General features: G+C 33.1%; 1 protein-coding gene across 1 annotated transcript; it reads left to right on the top strand.

Annotated features, from left to right (window-relative positions):
• Positions 1-14733: 14733 nt before the first annotated feature.
• LOC143570528 (uncharacterized) lies at positions 14734-15345 on the top strand. Its single transcript, XM_077056160.1, has one exon. The coding sequence runs from the start codon at positions 14734-14736 to the stop codon at positions 15343-15345; it is 612 nt and encodes a 203-aa protein (XP_076912275.1).
• The last annotated feature ends 6974 nt before the right edge of the window (positions 15346-22319 follow it).

Raw genomic sequence — 22319 nt, 5'->3', positions numbered from 1 at the left:
TTCGAACAGCTGCGGACACCAATTCCGTGCACTAACAGGACATTTACATCATTTTCCCCTAAGGGGGAGCTTACTCACACATAGCTAAGATTACAAGGAAATTAAATTTTTGGGAGAGTATTCGATGATCTATCTCTTACAATCCTCACATTATATAGGAAAACAATGAACGTAAGGTTCTTTTTATTTACGTAAGTGCTTACGTAATTATCTTCATAATTGAACCCATGTGGGGGTCCCAATTACGTGTCCTCCATTATTCGACTGAGAGGTTGTCGCTTTGCCTGCTTTTTTCACATGCTTGCTTTTAATCAATGAACCCATGTGTAGGGTCCAATTCACGTGTATCCTCCATTATCTCGTCTGAGAGGATGTCACTTTCTCTGCACTCTTCACATGCATGATTTTCTATTAGGCGTGCCAGTTCTTGTCACAATAATTTTTTAGTGGCCGGACCTACATCAAGTTGATTGAGAGCGATTTGTTGCTCAATGGTCTCTATTGAATGTTTTTCATGAACAGGCAGGGGGGTTCCACTGTAACTAGTAATTATGCAGTTTTGGCTGCAGTAGTTAATTTTCTTAAAACTTCCAACTTTAATCTGCTGAAGAGTCTTTAAGATTTTTAGATATCCATTAACTCTAATGGAGACCCAATTGCTGATATCTTTTTTTTCTTCCATGACTTTGGAAGATTGGACATTTCTTGTTTTAGTTAAGCCAACCTCTAATAAATGTAAGGTAGGAAAGCTTTTTCCTTGATACCAATCTGGTAATGCAGAGGTGCATTCAATATAGATGTTGGCATCTTTGGCTGCTGCAATCTTTTTTCGGAAGGTTTTTATAGCCTTCTTCATGCCTTCTATGAACAAATTGATTTCTTATAAATTAGCAGAAGGATATATACATTTAATTAGTCCAGCAGAAAATGCTAGAGAAACTAAATGAGGATCAGATCCTGGACAGAAGTTGTATAGACTTTTTGATGTCTTATCTTCTGTGTATATATTTTCGACTTCAAAGTCGTATGGGCTGAGAGCCCTAGCTTTAGACCAGACTGATCGGAATTCGTCCAAACTTATTAGGTCGATTTCTTCATTCTAAATCTCTATTCTTTTTTCTGATCTTCTTTCAAATGGTGAGTTTGTAAAGTTAACCGGTGAGGTTCTTGTCGTCTTTACTACAGGTATAGGAAAGATAGAAATTCTTAATGGAATTTCTTTTCTTCCAAATTCTGCAGAAAATCTCGTGGCTTCTTGTTGGGCTTGTAACAAGGAGCTGAATTTTTTGTAGGAAGCTGATGTATTCTGGACATATTTTGAGACAATAGCCCAATCTGCATAAATTCCTCTGTGGTCTCCATAAAAAATGACGTAGAATCTTGTATTTTGATTTCCTGGAGATGTTACCTTTTGAGCATAGGTGGTTTTAATAGTTTTTGGCAAACTATCAGCCGTAAACGGATTTGAGTTGTCTTTACCGGAGCCGTTTGCTTCCGGACTAGAAGATGATTGTGGCTCATCTTTTGCCTCATGTATGCTTTTTCCCAAAGCATCAGGGATCAACGGACTTGATTTTTCTTTACCTTTAGCCGTTTGTAAAGGAATAGATTCTGTTTTTAGACTTTTGTTTTCCTGTACAGAATTTACACTTTTGGTGTTAAGCAAATCATTGTATAACACAATTTGCTGTTGCACAGCTCGTAAGTCTATTAAAAGAATTTTTTCTTTTAGGCGTAGGGCCTTGATTTTTTCTTTTTCTTCTTCCATCGTAATTCTTTTTCTAAATGAGGGTGTGATGAACTTTTGAAAGAGACGCATTCTATTTATAGAAAAAGATTACGTCATTGCTTACGTATTTTGAAAGTCACGTGTCAAGCTATCAGCTAGCACGTTTTTTGGTCCTTCAAGATGTTCAATATTAAAGGAATATCGTGAAAACCACATCTGCCATTTGACTAGGCGTCCTTGCTTATTATCTCCTGAAATTTTTGTTTTTAGGAAATAAGTGAAGTTTTTATTATCTGTCCTGACTAGGAATTTTACAGGGGTTAGATAAATAGAAAACTTTGAAATGGTGTTTTTTACCGCCAGTAATTCTTTTTCATTACTGTGGTAATTCCTTTCAGCTGGTTTAAAACTTCCAGATGTGTATTTACAAATTTCCTCTCTATCAACTGTTTTTGCCTTTAAGACCCCACCCCAAAAATCATTTGAGGCATCGGTTTCAATTATAAGAGAGTCTTCTTCTTTTGGAAGATAAAGTCTAGGAAAACTTTTTAAGTTTTTCTTTATCTTTTTAATGTAATCTGTATCGGCTTCTTTCCAATCCCATACATAATCTTTTTTTAATTTTACCTGTAGCGGCTTTCTGAGCTCTGCAAGCTTCGGAATGTAGCTTTCGGCATAAGTTAAAACACCAAGGAATCTTTGCAGATGTTTTTTTATCTTCTAAAGTATTTGAAAATTTACGTAAATATTCCAAAATATGTTTTTGTGGACAATGAGTTCCTTGATCTATTTCAAGACCTAAAAAATTTATCTTTGTTTTAAAAAGATTTGCTTTCTTTTTTGACAAAAAAATTCCATATTTTTCAATTGTTTTTAAAACAGATAAAACATGAAAATAGTGATGTTCCTCAGAGTTAGAAAATATTATGATATCGTCTACTTAAACGGTACAATAATCTTCTAATCCTCTTAAAGCATTCTGCATATGTCTTTGAAATATGCTAGGTGCTTGTTTTAATCCGAAAGGAACTACCTTCCATTGATAATGACCATCAGTACATGTAAATGCAGTTAATAACTGAGATTCTTCATCTAATAGTACCTGCCAGAAACCACTTTTGCAGTCGAAACTAGAAAATATGGTTTTTCCTCTTAAGAGGGTTAGTAATTCTTGCATACAAGGAAGATTATGACTGTCTCCTATTGTTGCTGAATTAACCGCTTTATAATATACGACCATTCACTTTTTTCCTCTTCTTTTTTCAACTTTATTTTCAACTAGAAACGTTGGTGACATATGAGGTGACTTACTTGGAACCATTAATTTTAGCTCAAGTAACTCTTTAATTTGTTTGCTAAACTCCTCTCTATCTTGTGGACTGTATTTCATTGGTTTTACCTTGATTACAGTCTTAGGATCTATTAATTTTATTGACGCTTTCATCAAGTTTTTGGATTTTTCTGGGTCAATGGGATTTTCTGAGCATACTTTTTCAAGTAGTGCTTCTATTTTTTGATATTTTTGTATTTCTATGAAATATTTTTCTTCTGGTTTTATAACTTCTTGAGTTATATTAGTACCAGGTATTTGCTTTATTTTTGAATCTTTTTTCATTGACTCAAGAAAATCGGGGTTCCCAACGCGAAGTGCTTTGGTTATTTTCTTAATCATAATCATTTCTTGATTAAGATGGAAAGATATTCTGTCTAACCATTGTGTAAAGGGTCCATATAGCTTACAGAAATTATTTCCAATGAGTAAATCTATTCCTAATTCCTGTTGATAAATGGTAGGAATAGGGAATGGTTTTCCTGAAAAGTAAACTATAAGATTTCTACAAACCTTATTTAGTTTAATCGTTTCTTCATTAGCTATTGTTACTTTAATGTCCTTGGGTGTGTTTTCCCAAAGTTCTTCAGGGATAACGTATTTACTTGCTAAACAGAGGCTTGCTCCGGTATCAACATAGCAATCTAAAGTTATCGTTTTATATCCTTTTAGAAATTTTTTTCCTTTGATATAATTTGATATAAATAGAGTTGGGATTGGTTATATTAGCATAGACCAATTCCTCTTGTTTTAAAATATTTTGACAAAAATGTAACTTGCCTAATTCATTTTCTTCTCGCTTATGGGTTATAGTCATTCTGAGTCAGTAGAATCGTCAGAAGAGTTGTATTTGACTGTTAATGAATATACCTGAGTATACCCATCGTAAATATTTTCAGAAGGAAAATATCCTTCTTCTTCAGCTTCTAAAATGAGCTTTGTTTTTTCTGGGAATTTTTGTCGGTTAGGACATTCGTTGGCATAATGTCCTTCTTCAGAACATATCCAACATCTGCATTTTTTCTTTCCTTGCGGACAGATTTTTAGTTTTTCTTTTGAAAAATATTTACCTGGCGTAAATTTTTTCTTCTTGGTTTTCCAAAACCTTCTTTTTGTTTTATATTTCTTTTTGAAGTATTTTTTTTATCTTTGGGTGGGTCACATCCAAAGGATAATTGAGGTGTTTCAGTTAAAGTACTGCAACATTTTTTGTTAAATCTTTTTAACTGTTTTTGTTTATTGGAGAAATCACAATAGACTGCTATTTCTTCTTTAACAATTCTTGTAGCAAATCCGAGGGAATGTATAGTAAAAGAATTCTTTTCTTTATTCCATCTTTCTTTGACTTTTTCTCCTACTATGGGGATTTTCATTAAGTGGGCTTCTATCCAGGAATGAAATTCACCCGTACTTAACTTGTATAAGTTTTGCTCAAATAAGCAAGTGAAATCGTCTAAAAGACATATATCACATAATTGTGCTTTAGTAAGATTTTGTCTTGCTTTTTCTAGCAATTTTTGATTTTCTTGATATTTATTTGTAAGAAAATCAAGACCTAAAAACATCATATACATGGCGTTTATTAGTTCATCAAAGAGGTCTATACCATTCATGTTTTCATTCCAGGTTGTACCTTTAATGAAATCTTGAATAATTCCGGAAGATTTATGTTCTATTAGTAATAAAACTGCTTTAGCATTAGAGAACTCTTCTGGATTGGATTGGATAATGAGACTAATCTCAGTATTCTATTTGTCTATAACTTCTTTTCTTCTTTCAAGATCAAAGATACGGTCTATTTTAATGGTGTCAATTGTGATTGAACTTCCATTATTAGAATTTGGTATACCTTTGTGATAAGGCATAGAAAATTCTACATTTTTCTTTTTGTGGCTAGTATAACTAGTACTAGCCCGATTTGTTCTACTATTGTACATAGGAGTGTATTCTTCAAAAGAACTTTCATCTTTCGTTATAGGTTCTGGTGTTGTATCTTTTTCAATTTTAGGTTCTTTTACTGTAAAAACCTTTTCTGGAAAATATTTGTCTCTAAGACTTTTATTTTCCGCAAATTTTTGTTCGCATTCTTTATCACTTAGTGACATTAGTTGGACTAGTTCATGTATTTGTTCAGCTGAGCCTGTCTCTAGCTGGTTATCAAATATTTGTTCTAGTTTTTGAGAGATAGAACTCATTTTTTCGTTTTGTTAAGCTCTTGAATTTCTCTTTCAAGTTTTAACTTTTGCTTTAATAACTCGGATAGAGTTTTTAATTTGTCACCTGGATGCATACTCCAGTCATTCTGAATTATGCTGAATTTTTGAATTATGTGACACTTTTGTATTTGTAGATCCATTTCTAAATTTAATAATTTAGACATCTCACATGAGTTTCTTACTTTTTAAAAATTTATCACATGGACGTTGTCCTTTCATGTCAGCTTTTTAAAGAATTGTATTTTTTAATTTTCTATGGTTCTTTCGTATCAAAAGGCCATTTTAATGCATTTGGACATTTAGAACTTCCTAATGACGGATTTCCTACATTAAAGATAGGAAAAGAGTATTTTTGAAATCTTCCGCGTTCGTTGAAGATTTTTGTGTGTTGTTCCATCTTTTGAGGCTTAGCTTCCTCTATTTTATCAATTTTTTCTAAGACATCCTTAATAATCTTTGCGGCTATAGTCTCTAGATTTTCATTGGTAGATAATTTTTCTACTTTATTAATTAAATCTCTAATTAATTCTTCTAACTTTAGAAGAGAACTCATGTTGTGGTTATTAGAGTTCTTCTCGCTTTAAGCTTAGAGAGTTTCTTTCTAGCAGCAGCTAATTCTTGTTTGAAGAATCTTATATTCTGAGCTTTTATGTTATCCTGTAACATAAAGTTATTTCTAGTTTGATTTATTCGGTCTTCATATCTCAGAATTTCACTTTTTTCAAAGTTAATTGCATCATCTAGAGCTTTAACTGCTTCTATGATTGGCGTTAAAGACATTATATTCCTATAACCTCTTTAAGAATTTCTCCATACTTATCTATTCTTTCTGACATAGATCGTATTAATTGTACTTATGTAGAAGTGGAAGTTGGTTCTCTAATTCTTAGAGTGTGTCCAGAAAAACTGTGTCTAGGTCTAGACTCTAAAATTTGTTTATTTTGAGCTATGTTTATTGCCCAATTTTCTTGAAGTTGTGAAGGTTTAGTGAATTTACTTTGTTCTACTGTTCCTATATCTGAGAATATATCTTCGATTGTTATACTCTCTTTTTCTTTATACTCTATTGAATGAGTACTGTTGGTAATAGCATACGATATTAGATAATTAATCGTAAATACTTTATTTCCTGGTTCCATTAGATCAGTTCTTTCGCACTGATGTATGAAACTAAGAGTTTTGTCGAAATCTTTTGAATCTCGATGTAAAGCAAATTTAGGGTATACAGTAAACATAAATTTACCATAAGCTAAATTTCCCTGTACTGCCCCTAAGAGAGCATCTTGTCTGTTAATGATTCTATTATCAACAACATCCATTTTTATAGGAAAATTAATTCCATCTCTGAACTGTGCTTTTAGTAGGATTTTTACTGCTCCTATATGCACCATGTTCATTGATTTTCTTAATTCGGGTTTAATAGTCAAAAGTCTTTTTGCTATTTCTCCTTTTGTTAAGAGTGGCAAAAATACTTTTCCCGATGTATCCTTTATGTCACTGAAAATTCTTCAGTATTAAAGCAGTAAAGGATTTTATTCTTCCTTGAGAAAGCCTTTGAAACTAGGCTTTGTAAACTATTAGGTTGATTAAAAACCTGTCTATTATCAAGCTTGAACTTAAGCTTGCTTATTTTTGTTAATTGGTCAGAATTAATCATGTAATCTGACTGAAAATCTTTTTCATTTTCACTAAAGTTAATCATGTATCAGAGCCCCTCCCCCCCCCCCTCCGCGCCCCATAGCGTTCGGTCTAAGGGTGAAAATATGAAATGAAGATGATTTGGTGGGTCAGTGGCCCATCAATGATCTAAATGACCGTTAAAGAAAGAAAAATGTTTTAAAGTGGAAATGTGAAACTCAAAAGTTGGTCGAAAGCACATTTGGCAATTGGCGTCATGAGGTACCCATGCAAATAAAGAACAAATTCTCACGATTATCCGCTTTTAAAGTTTTGACTTTCCAACTACTTCCAAATTTCCATCACCATTCTCATTCAATTCAAATAATCTTGTAGGTTCGCTAGTTCAAAAAAAGAAGGTTCACTAGTTTATTAACATTTACTATTACTATTAGTAACTGTAAATAAAACCACTTTAATAGTTGATAAAAATTGTAAGTTCGTGTATCCATTGCTATGTTAGAATATAAAGTTTTAAAATATACCTTTCATTTAAAATTTGATATTAACACATTATTTAACACACAACATTCAATATTTCTAGCACTTTCGAATTCTCTTTCAGAATTAAAAGTATACACAAATTGTTTCCCATTTACACCAGTGCAAGCTAGTTCATTCTTTAAGTTACAAAGATGAAGAAATTGAAACGACTAGACGTAACTTCCAATTTCTAACTTCATGTGTACACACGTTGTTACAAATTGACGTTAAGAGGCACTGCTAGTTCCTCAAGTGTGCATGTGAATAGAGACCATAAAGCCACAAATGCTTGACTTGTTTAAGACAACTTCCATGATTTTAAACCAGCATTTAATGAGAAGATGTGTTATAAGAAGGTTTGCATAAATAAATCATTGTTTCTACACATTTTTATCATCGGTTTTGATGCATACGTTTATAACTGTGCAACAAACATTTCACGTTGAGTAGGTAATTAAATAATTAGCTTCCACTTGTGTGTATTCTCTCTTCTTCACGGATCGGGTACTAGTGCCCCTTGTACTACCCGATTTAAGTACCTAAGTATGTGGAGGCACTCCTCTCAGTAAACAAATATCTTAGAAGGGTACCCTGAATGATGCCCCTCCCCCCTAATAAATTAACTAGCAAAACTTTGTTATTGCAAAATGGATTTTTTTTCTCTACACTTTAAATGATAACTAAAAAACTTGTCCTGAAATAAACGAAAAAAACAAAAGAAGGAAAATGATGCATGGACTTTTTCAAAAATATGTCTTAATAAATAAAAATATAAAATTCATTCGACATGGAATGTGGTCCAACATTGGTGGAGTGGCACATCTAGGACCTGATCAAAGGCTTCCGACTAGAGATGATCAAAAAAACCGGTTCCTGGAACCGAACCGGTTCCTACCCGTTTTTTGTAGGAACCGGACCCTATCTGATTCAACCCGATGATCCGTGACCGGTTCTTGCATTTCTGAGTGGGGGCGGGTAGGAACCGGAACCGAACCGGAACCGGAACCGGTTCCTAACCGTTTTTTGGCCGTTTTTTGACCGTTGGGGTCAAAAATAGCCGTTTTTTGACCGGTTACGGTACATGAACCGGGTTAGGAACCGGTAAGAACCGGTTAGATAGGTTAGGGGTCCGAGGGTGGGAGAACCGGTTCGGTTCCCTAACCGGTTCGAGCCTGGAACCGGTTTAAAAGGTGGTTTTGAATATAGGAACCGGTTAGGAACCGGTTCCGGTTCCTAGTCCCAAACCGTTTTGAACATCTCTACTTCCGACTGCCACCTGCAATTTTGTCGCGCCACAAATCCTGTAAATGCTTCGTCAAGATTGTCGCCAGTTATATACGGCACCAATATTTTTTTTTTCTTAGAACGACCAACTAAGTAACGTCAGGTACTCTGTACGTGGCCCCCATTGGCTAAAGGTAGCCCGAGCAGGCCACGAGTCGGGACGGATGGAGCCCCTAGCGGTCCACCTATTGAGGGATTCCCCGGATAAAACCCGACCCCCACGCCCGCCAAACGGCATGACAGCGAGGAGCCGGTAAAACCGGGTGAGATCAGGACTCGAACCCTGTCAAGCCAGGGTCATCCCTCATATCTCCCATATAAATTGGTGATGGTGAGATTTGAACCCCCTACCTCTTACTAGTAAAGTGAGTGCTCTACCATTGAGCCACATTCAATTTATACGGCACCAGTAATTAAGTTTATAATTTTATACTTTTGTCAAAACAATTTAGTTTTATTTCTATCAACTAATTTTTTTATTAGCGATTAATTAATAGTATTTATATTTATATTTATATTTACATTATTGATTGTTATGTCTTTATTTGATTTTATTTAATAGAATCAATATAATATCATTAAATATCAAAGGGTTTTCGGCCCAGCGATACAAATATATTGGTTAGACCATTTGCAATGGTTACCCGGCTATGTACGGAGGGGGTGACTTGGCACCGCCTTGGTGGATTTTCATGGAGTGGAAGGGGTGGTGGAGTTTGGGGGACTTTCGCCATAGAACGAAGAAAACACATCAAGATGTTGAGGGTGAGGTTGTTGATTCGGGGGAGAATCTGATGTCGAGGGTGCGGGAGATGTGGGAACACTGTCAGTCTAGGGCAATGCGTGCGCGGTGTGGAACAACCGTTGTATTTGACCTTAAGGTTTTGTTTTTTCAAATAATTCGAGTTCATGTCCCTTGGTTATAAAGAAAAGTAATGAGGAGTAGATCTAGATTTTGAGATTTTGAAATTGTATGAGTTGATATTCTTAAAATAATATAGAAATGAAAAGATTTATGTTAACTAAATTAATTTTATTTGGGAACAGCAAACTAACTTGTTCCTAGGTACTTCTATAAACCACATTAACCCACCCATGCTAGTTACTAATTAAGGGTTAAATTATAATTACAATAAAAGTTTTATGGTATAATAATTAGTCCTAAATTTAATTATATTTTTATTTTTTTATGTTTCTAGTTCTACCATACATTAACACAACATGTTCTTTTAGTATAAAAACCTAAAATGATCTTAGAATTGAAAAGCTAAGCAATAAACTGAAGACATGTCATCGGATAGTGTATTATCTTTTATCCATTTTACATGTGCTATTTACCATTTTATTTCTTTTTCTAGTTAGACATTCTGATCAATCAGGTGAACATAATATTTACTTTACTTGACACAATAACTTGCGACTTATCTCTAACGTGTAGCCATGTTGATTTTAAAGATAGTGGACTCAAGAAGGTACCTGGATTATTCAATCCTTAATAACTTTATTAAAAAGAACCTCATCTAAGAGAACAAATTATTGAGCTACTATATTTTTCATGTCGTTTGGGTTAGTGTTGCGTAGGGATGAGCAATATCCGATTAACCGAACTGAACTGAACCAAATTCAAATCAAAGATTCAAGTCAAGATGATACGAATCAACGCTTTTTTTGCGCCAAAGATCTTACCATTCCCGAATTAACTGACAAAAACCATACTGAAATAAACCAATATTCATTTTAGTTTTGGTTTTCAAAAGCAAGAGTTTATGGTTTGATTTCAGTTATACTTGTTCCTTTAGACTGAACCGAATTTCAGATCCGGTTCTATCCATGAACTGCAATGAATCGAACCAGATTATGCGTTGTATAACCTTTTTCTAATGCTAAGTAATTATAATATATAGCAAAATCCAAAAAAATTAGACTAATACGTCTAACAATAAATTAACCACCGGTTAACAAAAATTCTAGTTTCAGATTCATTATTTTGAAATATTTTTTCTTTAGACAAACATTTCAAGCTTAAATATAGAATAGATTAACTCAACCAAAAGGCAAAAAAACCAAAACCGATCGGATTCCATTCATCGATAAACCAAAATTCCAATTTTGATTTTGTTCGAGTCTAAAATCGACTCTTTACCCGTAGCAACATACTATTTAGACAGAATTACATAAATTGTCTTTTATGTTTGCACCAAATTTCACTCATTGTCCTTTATCTTTAAAATTGATCTGTTTTATTCTTTACGTTACAAATTCAACACAATTTATCCTTTGACCATAGCCTAGTTAGTTTTTTCTCATTAAGTTAGGTTATGTGCCTAACTTAAGAAATGTAGGAATATGAATTATGTTTAAGAAATGATATTTGTTATTTAATATTATAGAAATATGAATTATGTTTTATTTGTAAATCAAAATCCCCAAGTTCACCGACTAGATGTGATTCTAGCTCAGGTTAATCACATTCAATCGATTCTTAGTAACTAGGCGGAATTAAAGAAACTTGCATCGATGACATACCTTCTCTCAAGTATTCAAGGACTATTCGGCCTTCTAAACCTACTTTTACAACATTGAAATTTGATGCATACATAAAAAACAATTTTTGTAATTATGTCATATTATTTAATTCATTTTAATATGTTAGTTATTTATTAAATTCACAGCAAAAAGTAAAATAAACAGAAAGTGTATGGGTGGGGGTGGCAGCAGTGGCTCGGTCTTCATTTTCTGGTTGATACTAACTTTGCTTCCTTAGAGCATTCTCATCCCATCCATGTAATTTAGCTAAAAACTCATATTCCTTAAATTTATTTCTCACTTTTAAAAAACCTTCCACATCCAATCCCCCATTTCCTATCTCTATATTATTTTTTTATTATTTGTTTCTTCTTTTTTCATTCACAACCTTAACCACTATCTATTTTGTCTTATTGTCTATTTTGTCAAACAATCAAACCCATGAAACCGACTTGCGCTACTCATAAAAAAAGATATTATACTTGCTATTAAAATTTCTATATAAATAGGAAAACGGATCATTGAAAGGCTAATCATTCAAAACCATATAATTAAAGTAAAACTATATCACAGAATGCAAACAATTAGATCATAAAAGCATTAATACTCAAAAACTTAAATTCGACAACATATTATAACTTCACCAAAAGAAAGACTGCCTTTTTAACTTACGGTTATCTAAATTCGTCAACATCGATTAACGCTTCACTTGATGACGCTTAAAAAAACCACCAAAAAATAGTTAGCATCAAGTAATTACTAAACATTCAAAAAATAGTCTTCGGTCTTCAAAGTTGATTATCTAAATCATGGTGATGCCTCATTATGATTTCCCTTTGAAGTCCCTCAAAATATAGTCGTTGAATTTTAGACATGACACTCACATCCATCATCATAATTCTTTGATCTGAATCCTTCTTTGCAAGCTCCGCTTTCTCAGCTTCAATCCTCAACTTTTCTTTCTTTAACTTCAACCTTTCATCTTCAAGATGTAACTTTTTTTGCTCATTTGCGTTGTCATGCTCCATCTTCTCAGCCTTAAGACGATAATACTCTTTCTCTTGAGTACTCGACTCCTCTAAAAGGGTATACTTCATCTTTCTAAGTTGGATTATTTCCTCCGATTGAATGCTTTGGGCCTTTCGTTTTGCTTTTTCAGCTTTCCTACCCATTGGTCGGTCCAACTCGATAACATTCTCTGTGGGGGATGAGGTTGTGGTCTGGGTCGGGGATGGTACCGTCGTCTTCTTTTTAATTGTGTCATCTTTTGTGGTATATGAAATCCACTTAGGTTGGTCCTTTAATAGGTGCCAACAATGCTCGAACGGATAGATTTTTTTACGTATTGATTGGTACATAATCTTTGCCCTGTCAAACTTTCATTTAAACCAATAAAATTCATGTTAGAAAAAACAAAATATAAATTAAAATACTCTCAACACAAGTAAGAACGAAATTTCTACCTTATCATGGTCAGTCAAGCCACTTTGATTTAACCGTTCAACTTGATCTAGGTACGAACAAAAGTAATTTGTGGCCTTTTGAATACATGACCATCGATGTGTTAAAGACTTCAATGACCGCTCGGTTGTGGTTTTTTTATATTGGTCAAAGTATTCCAAGACTTTTTCCCAAAATTGAGATTGCTTTTGATCAGTACCATGAATGGCATCAACGCTACAATTTAGCCATGCAGAGACAAGCAACTTGTCTTCTTCAGAGACGAAGTTAGTACCCCTCACTGATCTCTTGACGTTGGTTGGATAAGTAAGAGGCAAGGGAGGAGAGTCATCTAGGGTCATATGAGAGTTTCCAGTAAGAAGGTTGGTGTAGTATTGGCTTTGTGAGTCCATATCTTGACTTTCCATATCTAAAAGATTCACACACAATATATATGAAATGAAAAGATAAGACTATATTGTTTAGCAGGCTACCTAATTGACATGTTTAAATTAGTTTATAGTTTATAACATGAACAGCAGACGACCATTTTATCATTTTCATGTTACTCCAACAGGTGACATATAACTATATAAGTATAATAAGGACCTATATCATTTTCATTTTCATATAATATGTTTATAAATTTGTAATTTTGGCCCATTTGTTTAATGTAAAGTGGTTTTAAAAACTATCTTTTGATGTCCGGTGTATAAATGTGGAAACTATATGAAGTTAGTTGCTATTTATTGATATTTTCCTGTAGTAAGTTTTGGATTAGTTGAAAGGTGCTTACTTGTCTTACAATTTACCAAGGATTCAGGGAATAAAGTGGAAGAGTGCAAGCTAAAAGTGGTATATCTACTTACAACTTACAAGTCCATGAACTTCATATACTGGTAAGTTAAGAAAACTTTAGTGACAGTATATTTACACATAATCATACAAGGTTCGGTTCAGTTTCAGTTAAAGTCGAGCAACGAAGACACATCAACCATAACTGAATTCACATATATTTACACTCAACTCACAAGCATAATGAAATAATTCAACAAACATACTCATTCTTCATAATGCAATAATACAACAAACAGAATCATACTTCATGGCATGATAGTCAACAATGTTTGGTTCAGTTAACTCTTGGTTACTTTAAAGCTCAGGCATATGCAGTTGTAGCATGAATTCAAATTTGGTAAAATACAAACATATAAGATTCGGTTCAGTTTCGGTTAAAGTCGAGTAACGAAATCACATTAAGCGTAACCATAACTGAACAGTCATTTCGGTTGGTAGCGATTGGTTTGGTTCGGTTTTACATATCAACGGTTCGGTTTTGGTTTATAATTATCAAAAACCATTACTAACGGTTTGATTCACAATTAATATATCAAACACCTGGTGGGCATCAAAGTATTATGCTATATATAATTTTCAGTGGACAACATTGCCCTATACAAAACCCTAGAAATTGTACTATAGGGCTTGCATCGAATTGGGAATATATAAACCAAGAATACGAATTAATTACAAAGGATATATGAAACTCAAGATGAATTACCCGTGAATGAAGACATTTTTTTGAGAGAGTGGACCGTTTGATCGATCACTGGCCAAAGAACGAAGGTGTGAATTCGATTAACATTATCCCATTTGGTGAAGTCCTATCAGAAGACAATTTGGTGAGGTAATGTAAAAAGATTGAGGTGGAGAAGATAAAAGAGAGGAGATAGGCGGGAAAGACGAGTGGGAGTTGGAAATAGGGGAAAGCTTTCTTGTTCCTAAATATGGGGTCAAGTTTGGTATTTTCTTAAATTTTAGAAATGGGGTAAAGGGATAGAGAATAGGATGGAGTAGTTTTTCAACTAATTTTCTTAAATTATAAGGATGGGGATGAGTTTAGGGGATGGGATAGGAATGCTCTTAATTCACCCTTTATAAATTCCTACCCCCATTTTGAAACTTTCATCAACACACACACACCAACTTCTCAATCAATTCTTAAAACTCTCTTCTTCCATTTTCATTCACAATAATTTCAGAAAAATATGGAAACTTCTCATGATTTTGTTGACACTATTAAAGCCGAGAAGGCGAACGCCCTTGCGCGATACAGAATGTTCTCCAACACCACCAAATTCTTTCAGCTAATAGAACTTTTCGTTGCGGTCGCTCTGATTTCTTGGTCGTCGACTCGTTTACCTCTCGTTATCAAATTCTCCAGCGAGTATGCACTCGCATTTTCGTCTTACTTCACGAACCAACACGTCGTGTTTCTAGTAGGAAATGTAATCGTCGTTGTTTGTTACATGCTTTCTCGAGATCCAGATTCCAGTACGGAACTGGAATCTGGATCTCAATACGACGTCGTTAAGTACATTTCAAATGACAAAACGACGTCGTCTCAAGTAACAGAAACTACGGAAACGCAAATTAAAAGATTTCAGAGGACGAAATCGGATAAAATGAAGAGGCGGGTGCCGGTGAAGGAGTTAAGGCGGTCGGTGACGGAGATGAAGAGGAGTGAGGATTCGAGGGAGAGGTCGATTCAGGCGGTGGAGAATTTGAGTAACGAAGAGTTTCAGATTGCGGTTGAGGCGTTTATTAAGAAGCAGCAGAGGCTGCTGAAGGAGCAGAGTATGGATGGAGAAGATAGTTAAGTTTGAAGTGGATATAGTAATGAAAGTTTTAGCAGTAATTACTATTTACTATTCACACATTGTTGCAAATGCAATTGATTGTTATATAAGTCATGCATTTTTATATAAAATTTGAATAGAAATTGAAAGACTATTGTATAAGTAATTTGTTACGTAAGAAATCTATGTAATATAAATTACGGAAAAATTTCGAAGACTAGCATTTATGAATTACTCGTGGGCGTTGATTGCGAGATATGAAACTTATTTAGTCGTGACGAGATTATACAGTTAAACTAGTCACGACGAATTAACTACTAATAAACTACTCACGTAGGGAATGCAAACCGAGTAAACTAGTCGTCGGCTCGTCGCGACTAAAAAACTTATGAATTACTCGTGGGCGTTGATTACGAGACATGAAACTTATTTAGTCGTGACAAGTAAATGTTAGTGAACATGCTTGTTATGGTTAGTTTAAGGGCACGTGACAAGTTTTAATTGGTTATACAAACTACTCGTCATGACTAGTTTATAATAGATGTTTCTGAAAATTCTTGCAAATGACACTTAAAACTTGAAATTTGTTTTCATAAACACTTATTTTCGGAAATTTTCCTAAATTATTCACTTTGAATTATTATCACGGAGTGTTATATTCTATGCAGTCGATATCGTCGGTATATCACCGATATATCAGTGATAAGTCCCTTGGCGATATATAAGTCAGAATATCGGTACCGATAATATCAACGATATTGACCGATATTAGATTAATATTTGACCCATATATCATTGATACTTCCAATATCAGTGTTTTAAGTCTTAATTGTCAACTTTTAGTGTTCAATTTTATTGTTTTTAAGTCTTAATCAATTCTTACTTGCTACGATTGTTAGTAATTTGCAATTTGCAAGAGGTTAATTTGTTAATGGTAGGAGACTTAATTGAATTATTAGTGATAAATTGTTTTATATATATATATATATATGAATTTCACATGATATTAAAATTACCGATATCCCACCGATGTCTCACTGTGATAACCGATATCTTTGATATTGGTCAAGACCAATATATGATATTTTTCCGCATTAACTGCTTAGGTTATATTTATAGAATAAGTCCGAATCCGGTACAAATAAAAAATTAAAATTCAATATTTACCCTTCTTATTTGAATCTTATAAACATCATTCAAGAGAACCAAACCAACACATTAAATGTAAGCAGTAGTAATGAAATATAACCTATCAATTCAAAAAAATATGACCACCAAGACATGGAACTAAATATCATCGAATTCATTGATTTCATATGTTTTAAAACTTATTTGTTTGTATATTTATGTGGCAGTTTCATTCTCCAAAAATTGTATTTACCTAATAAGAAAATTGATATCAATTTTATAGATTCATAATACATTAATTTTAACATTTACTAATTTATTGAATACAAATTGTAATATGTCTATTATACCTTTGCTTTTTAGAATAAGTAACTCACAGTCACTAATTTTACCCTTAGATGTCTATTATATCTTTGTTTATCGTGTGATTCGAACCTACACCATTTTAAAAACAACACCATTATACATATTGTGATGCTATTAGCTAGGAGCCCTTTGCTACCATTGTTTTCTTACCCTTCAAATGATAATATTTAAATGTAAAATAAAATAGAAAGATGTTAATTTTATAATTTAATATTATTTTATTGAATAAAATATATATGAAGTTATACATTTTAGTCTTTTTAACAATTACAAGTCACACTCATTCTAACTGTACTTCCAAAATACTTTTTTTAATTACAAGACTTATATCTCACATCATATATAATTAACGGCAAACCCCCCCCCCCCCCCCCCCTCTCTCTCTCTCTCTCTCTCTCTCTCTCTTTTTCATAATTAATAATTAACATGTACGCTTGCCCTTTTGATTTTCTCTCATTTGCCATCTCAATATTATTTTAGCAAATAAACAATTGGTTTTTGATGCCATAACACCATTATCCATTTGTACTTTAGAAAAGTGTGAGAAAAACAAAGACCTCATTCAACTAATTAACTTAATATTTTTGTTTTGTTTTATTATCATTGATTATTAATAAATATCCTTTTCATTGTTCTTTTTCTTCCAGCATATCACCAACTTATAATTATTAAGGGTGCCGCACAGCTACTTAGCAGCTGTCTACGAGCATTTAGGGAGCTTGCAAATTGAAGGACGTTGGGAGGTGATTTATATTTTAATCACTTAAATATCTTTTATTTCAAAGAAATTAGTATCTGCAAATAAAACATTGTTGGTATCTCTAATAAACAAAAAAACAAAAATGTATGGATTGTTTTCAATTAGTTTGAAAAAAAAAAACTAGGATAGAGCCCGTGTGATACACGGGTGGTTAAAAAACAACAAAAAGAGTTAAATCTATAATATACATGATAATATACCTTAATAATAATAATAATAATAATAAACAAAATTTAAAATTAATAAATCTCTAAAAAACCCTTTCAATACAATGTTGGACATTCACTTAACAATATATCATTTATAAGTCAAGAAATCCAACACAATTACCACTTAAGCGGAGTTGGTTATCTTTAGTTTGAAACATGAGGTCTTGGGTTCAAGTCTTGTATCAATCACACAATAATTTATTTTTCTAAATTTTACAAAGCCTTATTGTGATATGAAGATGGATATTTGAGGAGAAATCGGGTCATTATTCTAGCATGAAATCCAGGCCATATGGCATCTACGTGTCATCTTATGTCGAGGCCCTAGAATGATATCATATGGAAAGATCATCTTAAACCTGTTTATTGATAAACTTGAGCTGAAAATTTAATTGTTCTAAACGATCCGATTATTCAATAAAATTCTATTGGCCAAATCAATACTTTTCACAAAAAGGATCTTAAAAGTTTAACTTATACTCGACAAAGTAGTGGTTGGGAGGGGTTGGTTTCCCCAAACTACCCGGCATACTCAGACAACTACTCGGTCCAGCCGGGCCAAGTAGTCGACCCGTCCGCACTAATAAAAGAAATATTTTGTTGGTTGATATCTACTTTTGCAGATGTGTATATAAAAGGCACGCATAGAGTTGAAATGGAATATAAAGAAACGAAAGGTTGATGAAACAAAAATTTGAATATGAAAGGAAAAAAGTGTCCATAAGAAAACAAAATAATTTGTGGATTTAATGAATTATTAAAGGCAGTTAATGAGTGATGATTAATATAATCAACACATCAAATTAAAGAGAGGACCAACTTTAAGAATTCTTGCATGAATGGAAACTGAAGTCCATCGTTTTCTTAATCAAAAGTGTTTTATTTTATTTATTTTATCTAATGGACGTTTCTTTAGGGCTAAACCAAACCGGAATTGAAATTGGCAAATGATTGAAAAATAAAACGCAAAACTGACCTTATCCTAGTAAACATGTTTGGTTCTAAACCACTAAAATCAGTTCTCTGCTATAACCGGTTCTTTCGATTATGTTATAAAATGGGTTGTGCAAATCAAATGGGCCACAACTTTGAGTTTGAATTGGTGTTCACGACGCCATCTTGTCTATGTGACAAGAATGATGCCCTTACAACGCAACGAATGGTCTAATGAAACCAGTCATAAATCAAATAGTGAACCAATTTTGGTTTGCTGACATCTAGGTTTAATTGCCTCGTTGAAGCTAATCTAGTTACCAAAGACACGCATCTTACATTTTATACGCTCGATTTGCTCACCACTTTGGCCTCCAATTCATTTTTGGTTCACAATCAATGTTACTAAACCTTTTGATTTGAGAATGGAATGGGGATGGGCTTTGGTAACTCATTGTTGTTTGGTGAGCATTTTCTATATATAGCTGGACTTGTCTCTTTGGGGCACATTTTATGGTTGGAGGTTTTGGGAATTGGTCTGTAGATATTGTAGAGGTGGATGCATGTGTGTTTGTTTTACATGATATAAAACAATATAATACCCCCAAACGCCAACCTCTTAATGGGATCAAGATTCTAACTAAAAAGCAGTTGACCTTGTTGAAATGATTGGCTAATGGTTCTATTGGATTTATTCTATTGAACGATATCATTATTATTATTATTATTATGAGCCTCATGTTTTCTGGCTACAATGTGCAAGAGAAAAGTGCAACAAATGAGAGCAAGATAATCAATATTAAAATACTTAATCTAGTAGCACATCATTTTGTTTGAACGTCTCAACATTACTAGAAAGAATTCTGTATCCGCTACTGATTACCAATATATAATTGATATATAGTTTTGCTACTACTTGAAAGTGCTTTAAAGAAATTATAGTCATAGAAGTTGCTGTATAATCGTTTTTTTTTGAATGGCAGTTGCCATATAAACTAAAGGAATATTGTTGGCAACCGTTGTCTGATCAATAAAAAATCAAAATAAAAGTTATGATAGTTTTTTCTTTAGATAGTTATGTACGAGAGAACTTATAACCATTAGCTTGGTCTAGTAATAAATGTATATGTCTTACAACCTAATAGTTGTAAGTTTTAGTCTTACTTGAAATATGCTATGTGCAATAAATGAAAAAAATTAGCTGTTAAATGAAATGTACGAAAGAACTTTCCCTAGAGATAGGAGCATTTAATTTTGCTAATTGGAAATACAATACCAACATCCTCCTACTCTTTTTTTGACTTTAAATTCCAAAAAAATAAAAAATAAAAATTTGTTAAAGTTCCCGTAATTACAATAAATGGGACAAATATTTTTTGAATTAAAATAAAAAATCGATCAAATGAAATTTTGAAAACCACTTAAAGTAAAAGAATGTACACAAGAAAACAAAATAATTGTGGAATTATTGAAGGCGATGAATGAGTGATGATTAAAATATTAACCTAAAAGGAGGACCACCGGACCAACTTCATGAATTCTTGCATGGATGGATAATAGATTACAATTAATAATTATTTTGAAATGAAGTTTTTGCTTTTTTTTATAGAATTAACTAGTTACTTTAAACCCATGCATTATGACAGGAATGTAGTGACAACTAGGTCAAGATATCGGTTCAATTTTTTACAAAAACTGGTTTAATAGTTTTGAAATTTCTTAGACATGTTGTTTACTATAGCGAATTACAGTGCCGTAATGAAACAAACCAATACCAACCAAGTTTCCATCCATGCCGCAACACGCAAGTTTAAAGCATCTAGTTTTCTTTAAACACGAAAAAGGCCCCAAGCATCTCTCTATAGTACCAGTAGTTTATCGAGTTTTGATTATTCTTAAAAATTACTATTTGAGTAGCTTCATCACAAATATGAAGTATATTAATATAAATTAAAAGACACTATATTTTCAATTTAAGAGAATTAAATATTTTCAATTTGCGTTCATGTGTTAATTGGGTGCAAGATTACACAAATGCCCTTATCTTTAACGTCAAGGGAAACGGACATTTGACGATGGGATCCAAAGTGAAGGGAAAAGTAAGGATGGAGGCTCAATGAGTCAAATTTTAAAAATAAAGTTGCAGGTTAATTCCACTCTTTCACCATATGGACCCAAATTGTACTTAAAATTACATAAATGAATATCAGCATTTGATGCTTTTAGTAAATTAAAAAACATGTTTTAGCTACAAAAGAAAGTTGGACATGAGCCCGTGTATTTTTTATGAATTTTACCGAAACCAACATTAAACTCAATAACCACAAAACATAACTAAAACTCAACTCTATCTCTGAGTTACTTTAACCAACATGCTTTTAATAATTATCTTGAATATTGAAAAACTAAATATTAAATATAATATCTTTTAATTATTGAATATTTTCTAGTACTTTAAATATAAAAATTAATTATATTTAGTTTTCAATATTTCAATATTAAAGATAATTATAAAAATAAGTTATATATTTGTGCTTATATATTTCTATAAATAATTATCTTTTAGTTATTAATTGTTTTATTACATTATATCCAACTTCAAACTTCAATTTTATCAAAAATTACAAGTTATATACTGTTAGTTTTTCTAAAAACTAATTTATTTTCATGCAGATCATATTCAACAAACTTATTTCTTATAAAAGAATTTTAAGGGAAAAAAAGAAAGAAAAAAAAGTAATGTTCCAAACTCGTTCGATACCGCTCGAAAATACTTGGTTCAATTTTGGCTCGGTTTGATCTTGGTTCAGTTCGATTTTGAGCCGCTCGGCTCCTGAACAGCCCTAGTTTAAATGATTAGCTAAGGTCTCTAGTGGGCCTTGTTACATTCAATGGGCCTCATGAGTCATGTCATGTTACCAGATTATCGTTGCATCATAACTAGAGGTGCACAAATCGGGTTTTTCAAATACCCAGATTTGGGTATGGAACCGGACCGGGTATTGAAAAATCGGGTATTGGCAATACCCGGGTCGGGTTCGGGTCCGGGTGTTGTCTCTAAAAACCATACTCTATGCATCTGGTTCAGGTGGGGTATAGAACCGGGTATTCTAAAACTAGGTATTTGAATACCCTATTTTTGAGTATTGAATAAACCTTATTTTCAGGTTCTTTTTGGGATTTCTCGGGCTTTTTTCCAGGTATTTTTCGGGTATTGATTGGATTTTTTAAGAGGTTGCATTTTTTAGGGGTATTTTCGGGTATTTTTTAGGTATTGTCGGTTAATTTTTGGATATAAATCAGGTATTTGAAAAACCCGGTTTCGGGTATTGGAGAAACCCGGTTCCGGGTATGGAACCGGTTCCGGTTTTCGGGTATTACCGGGTATAAATCGGGCCCGGTTCCGGGTACAGGTTTTGGTTCTGAAATGCATACCCTATCCTTACTCTACGGGTAGGGTCGGGTACGGGTTCGAGTATCAAATACCCAGGTATTAAAAAAACCGGTTCCGGGTATTTTTTTCGGGTATGGTTCTAGGTTCGGGTTTTTTGTGCACCTCTAATCATAAGAGCAAGAGTCCTCATGTTTTCTACTTACAT

Source organism: Bidens hawaiensis, unplaced genomic scaffold, assembly GCF_021521415.1.
Source record: "Bidens hawaiensis isolate Kalapana, Puna unplaced genomic scaffold, B.hawaiensis_p1.1 tig00025004_1, whole genome shotgun sequence".
Taxonomy (NCBI): Eukaryota; Viridiplantae; Streptophyta; class Magnoliopsida; order Asterales; family Asteraceae; genus Bidens; species Bidens hawaiensis.
The sequence above is the reverse complement of the archived record's forward strand: the minus strand, read 5'-3'. Positions and strand labels throughout refer to the sequence as shown.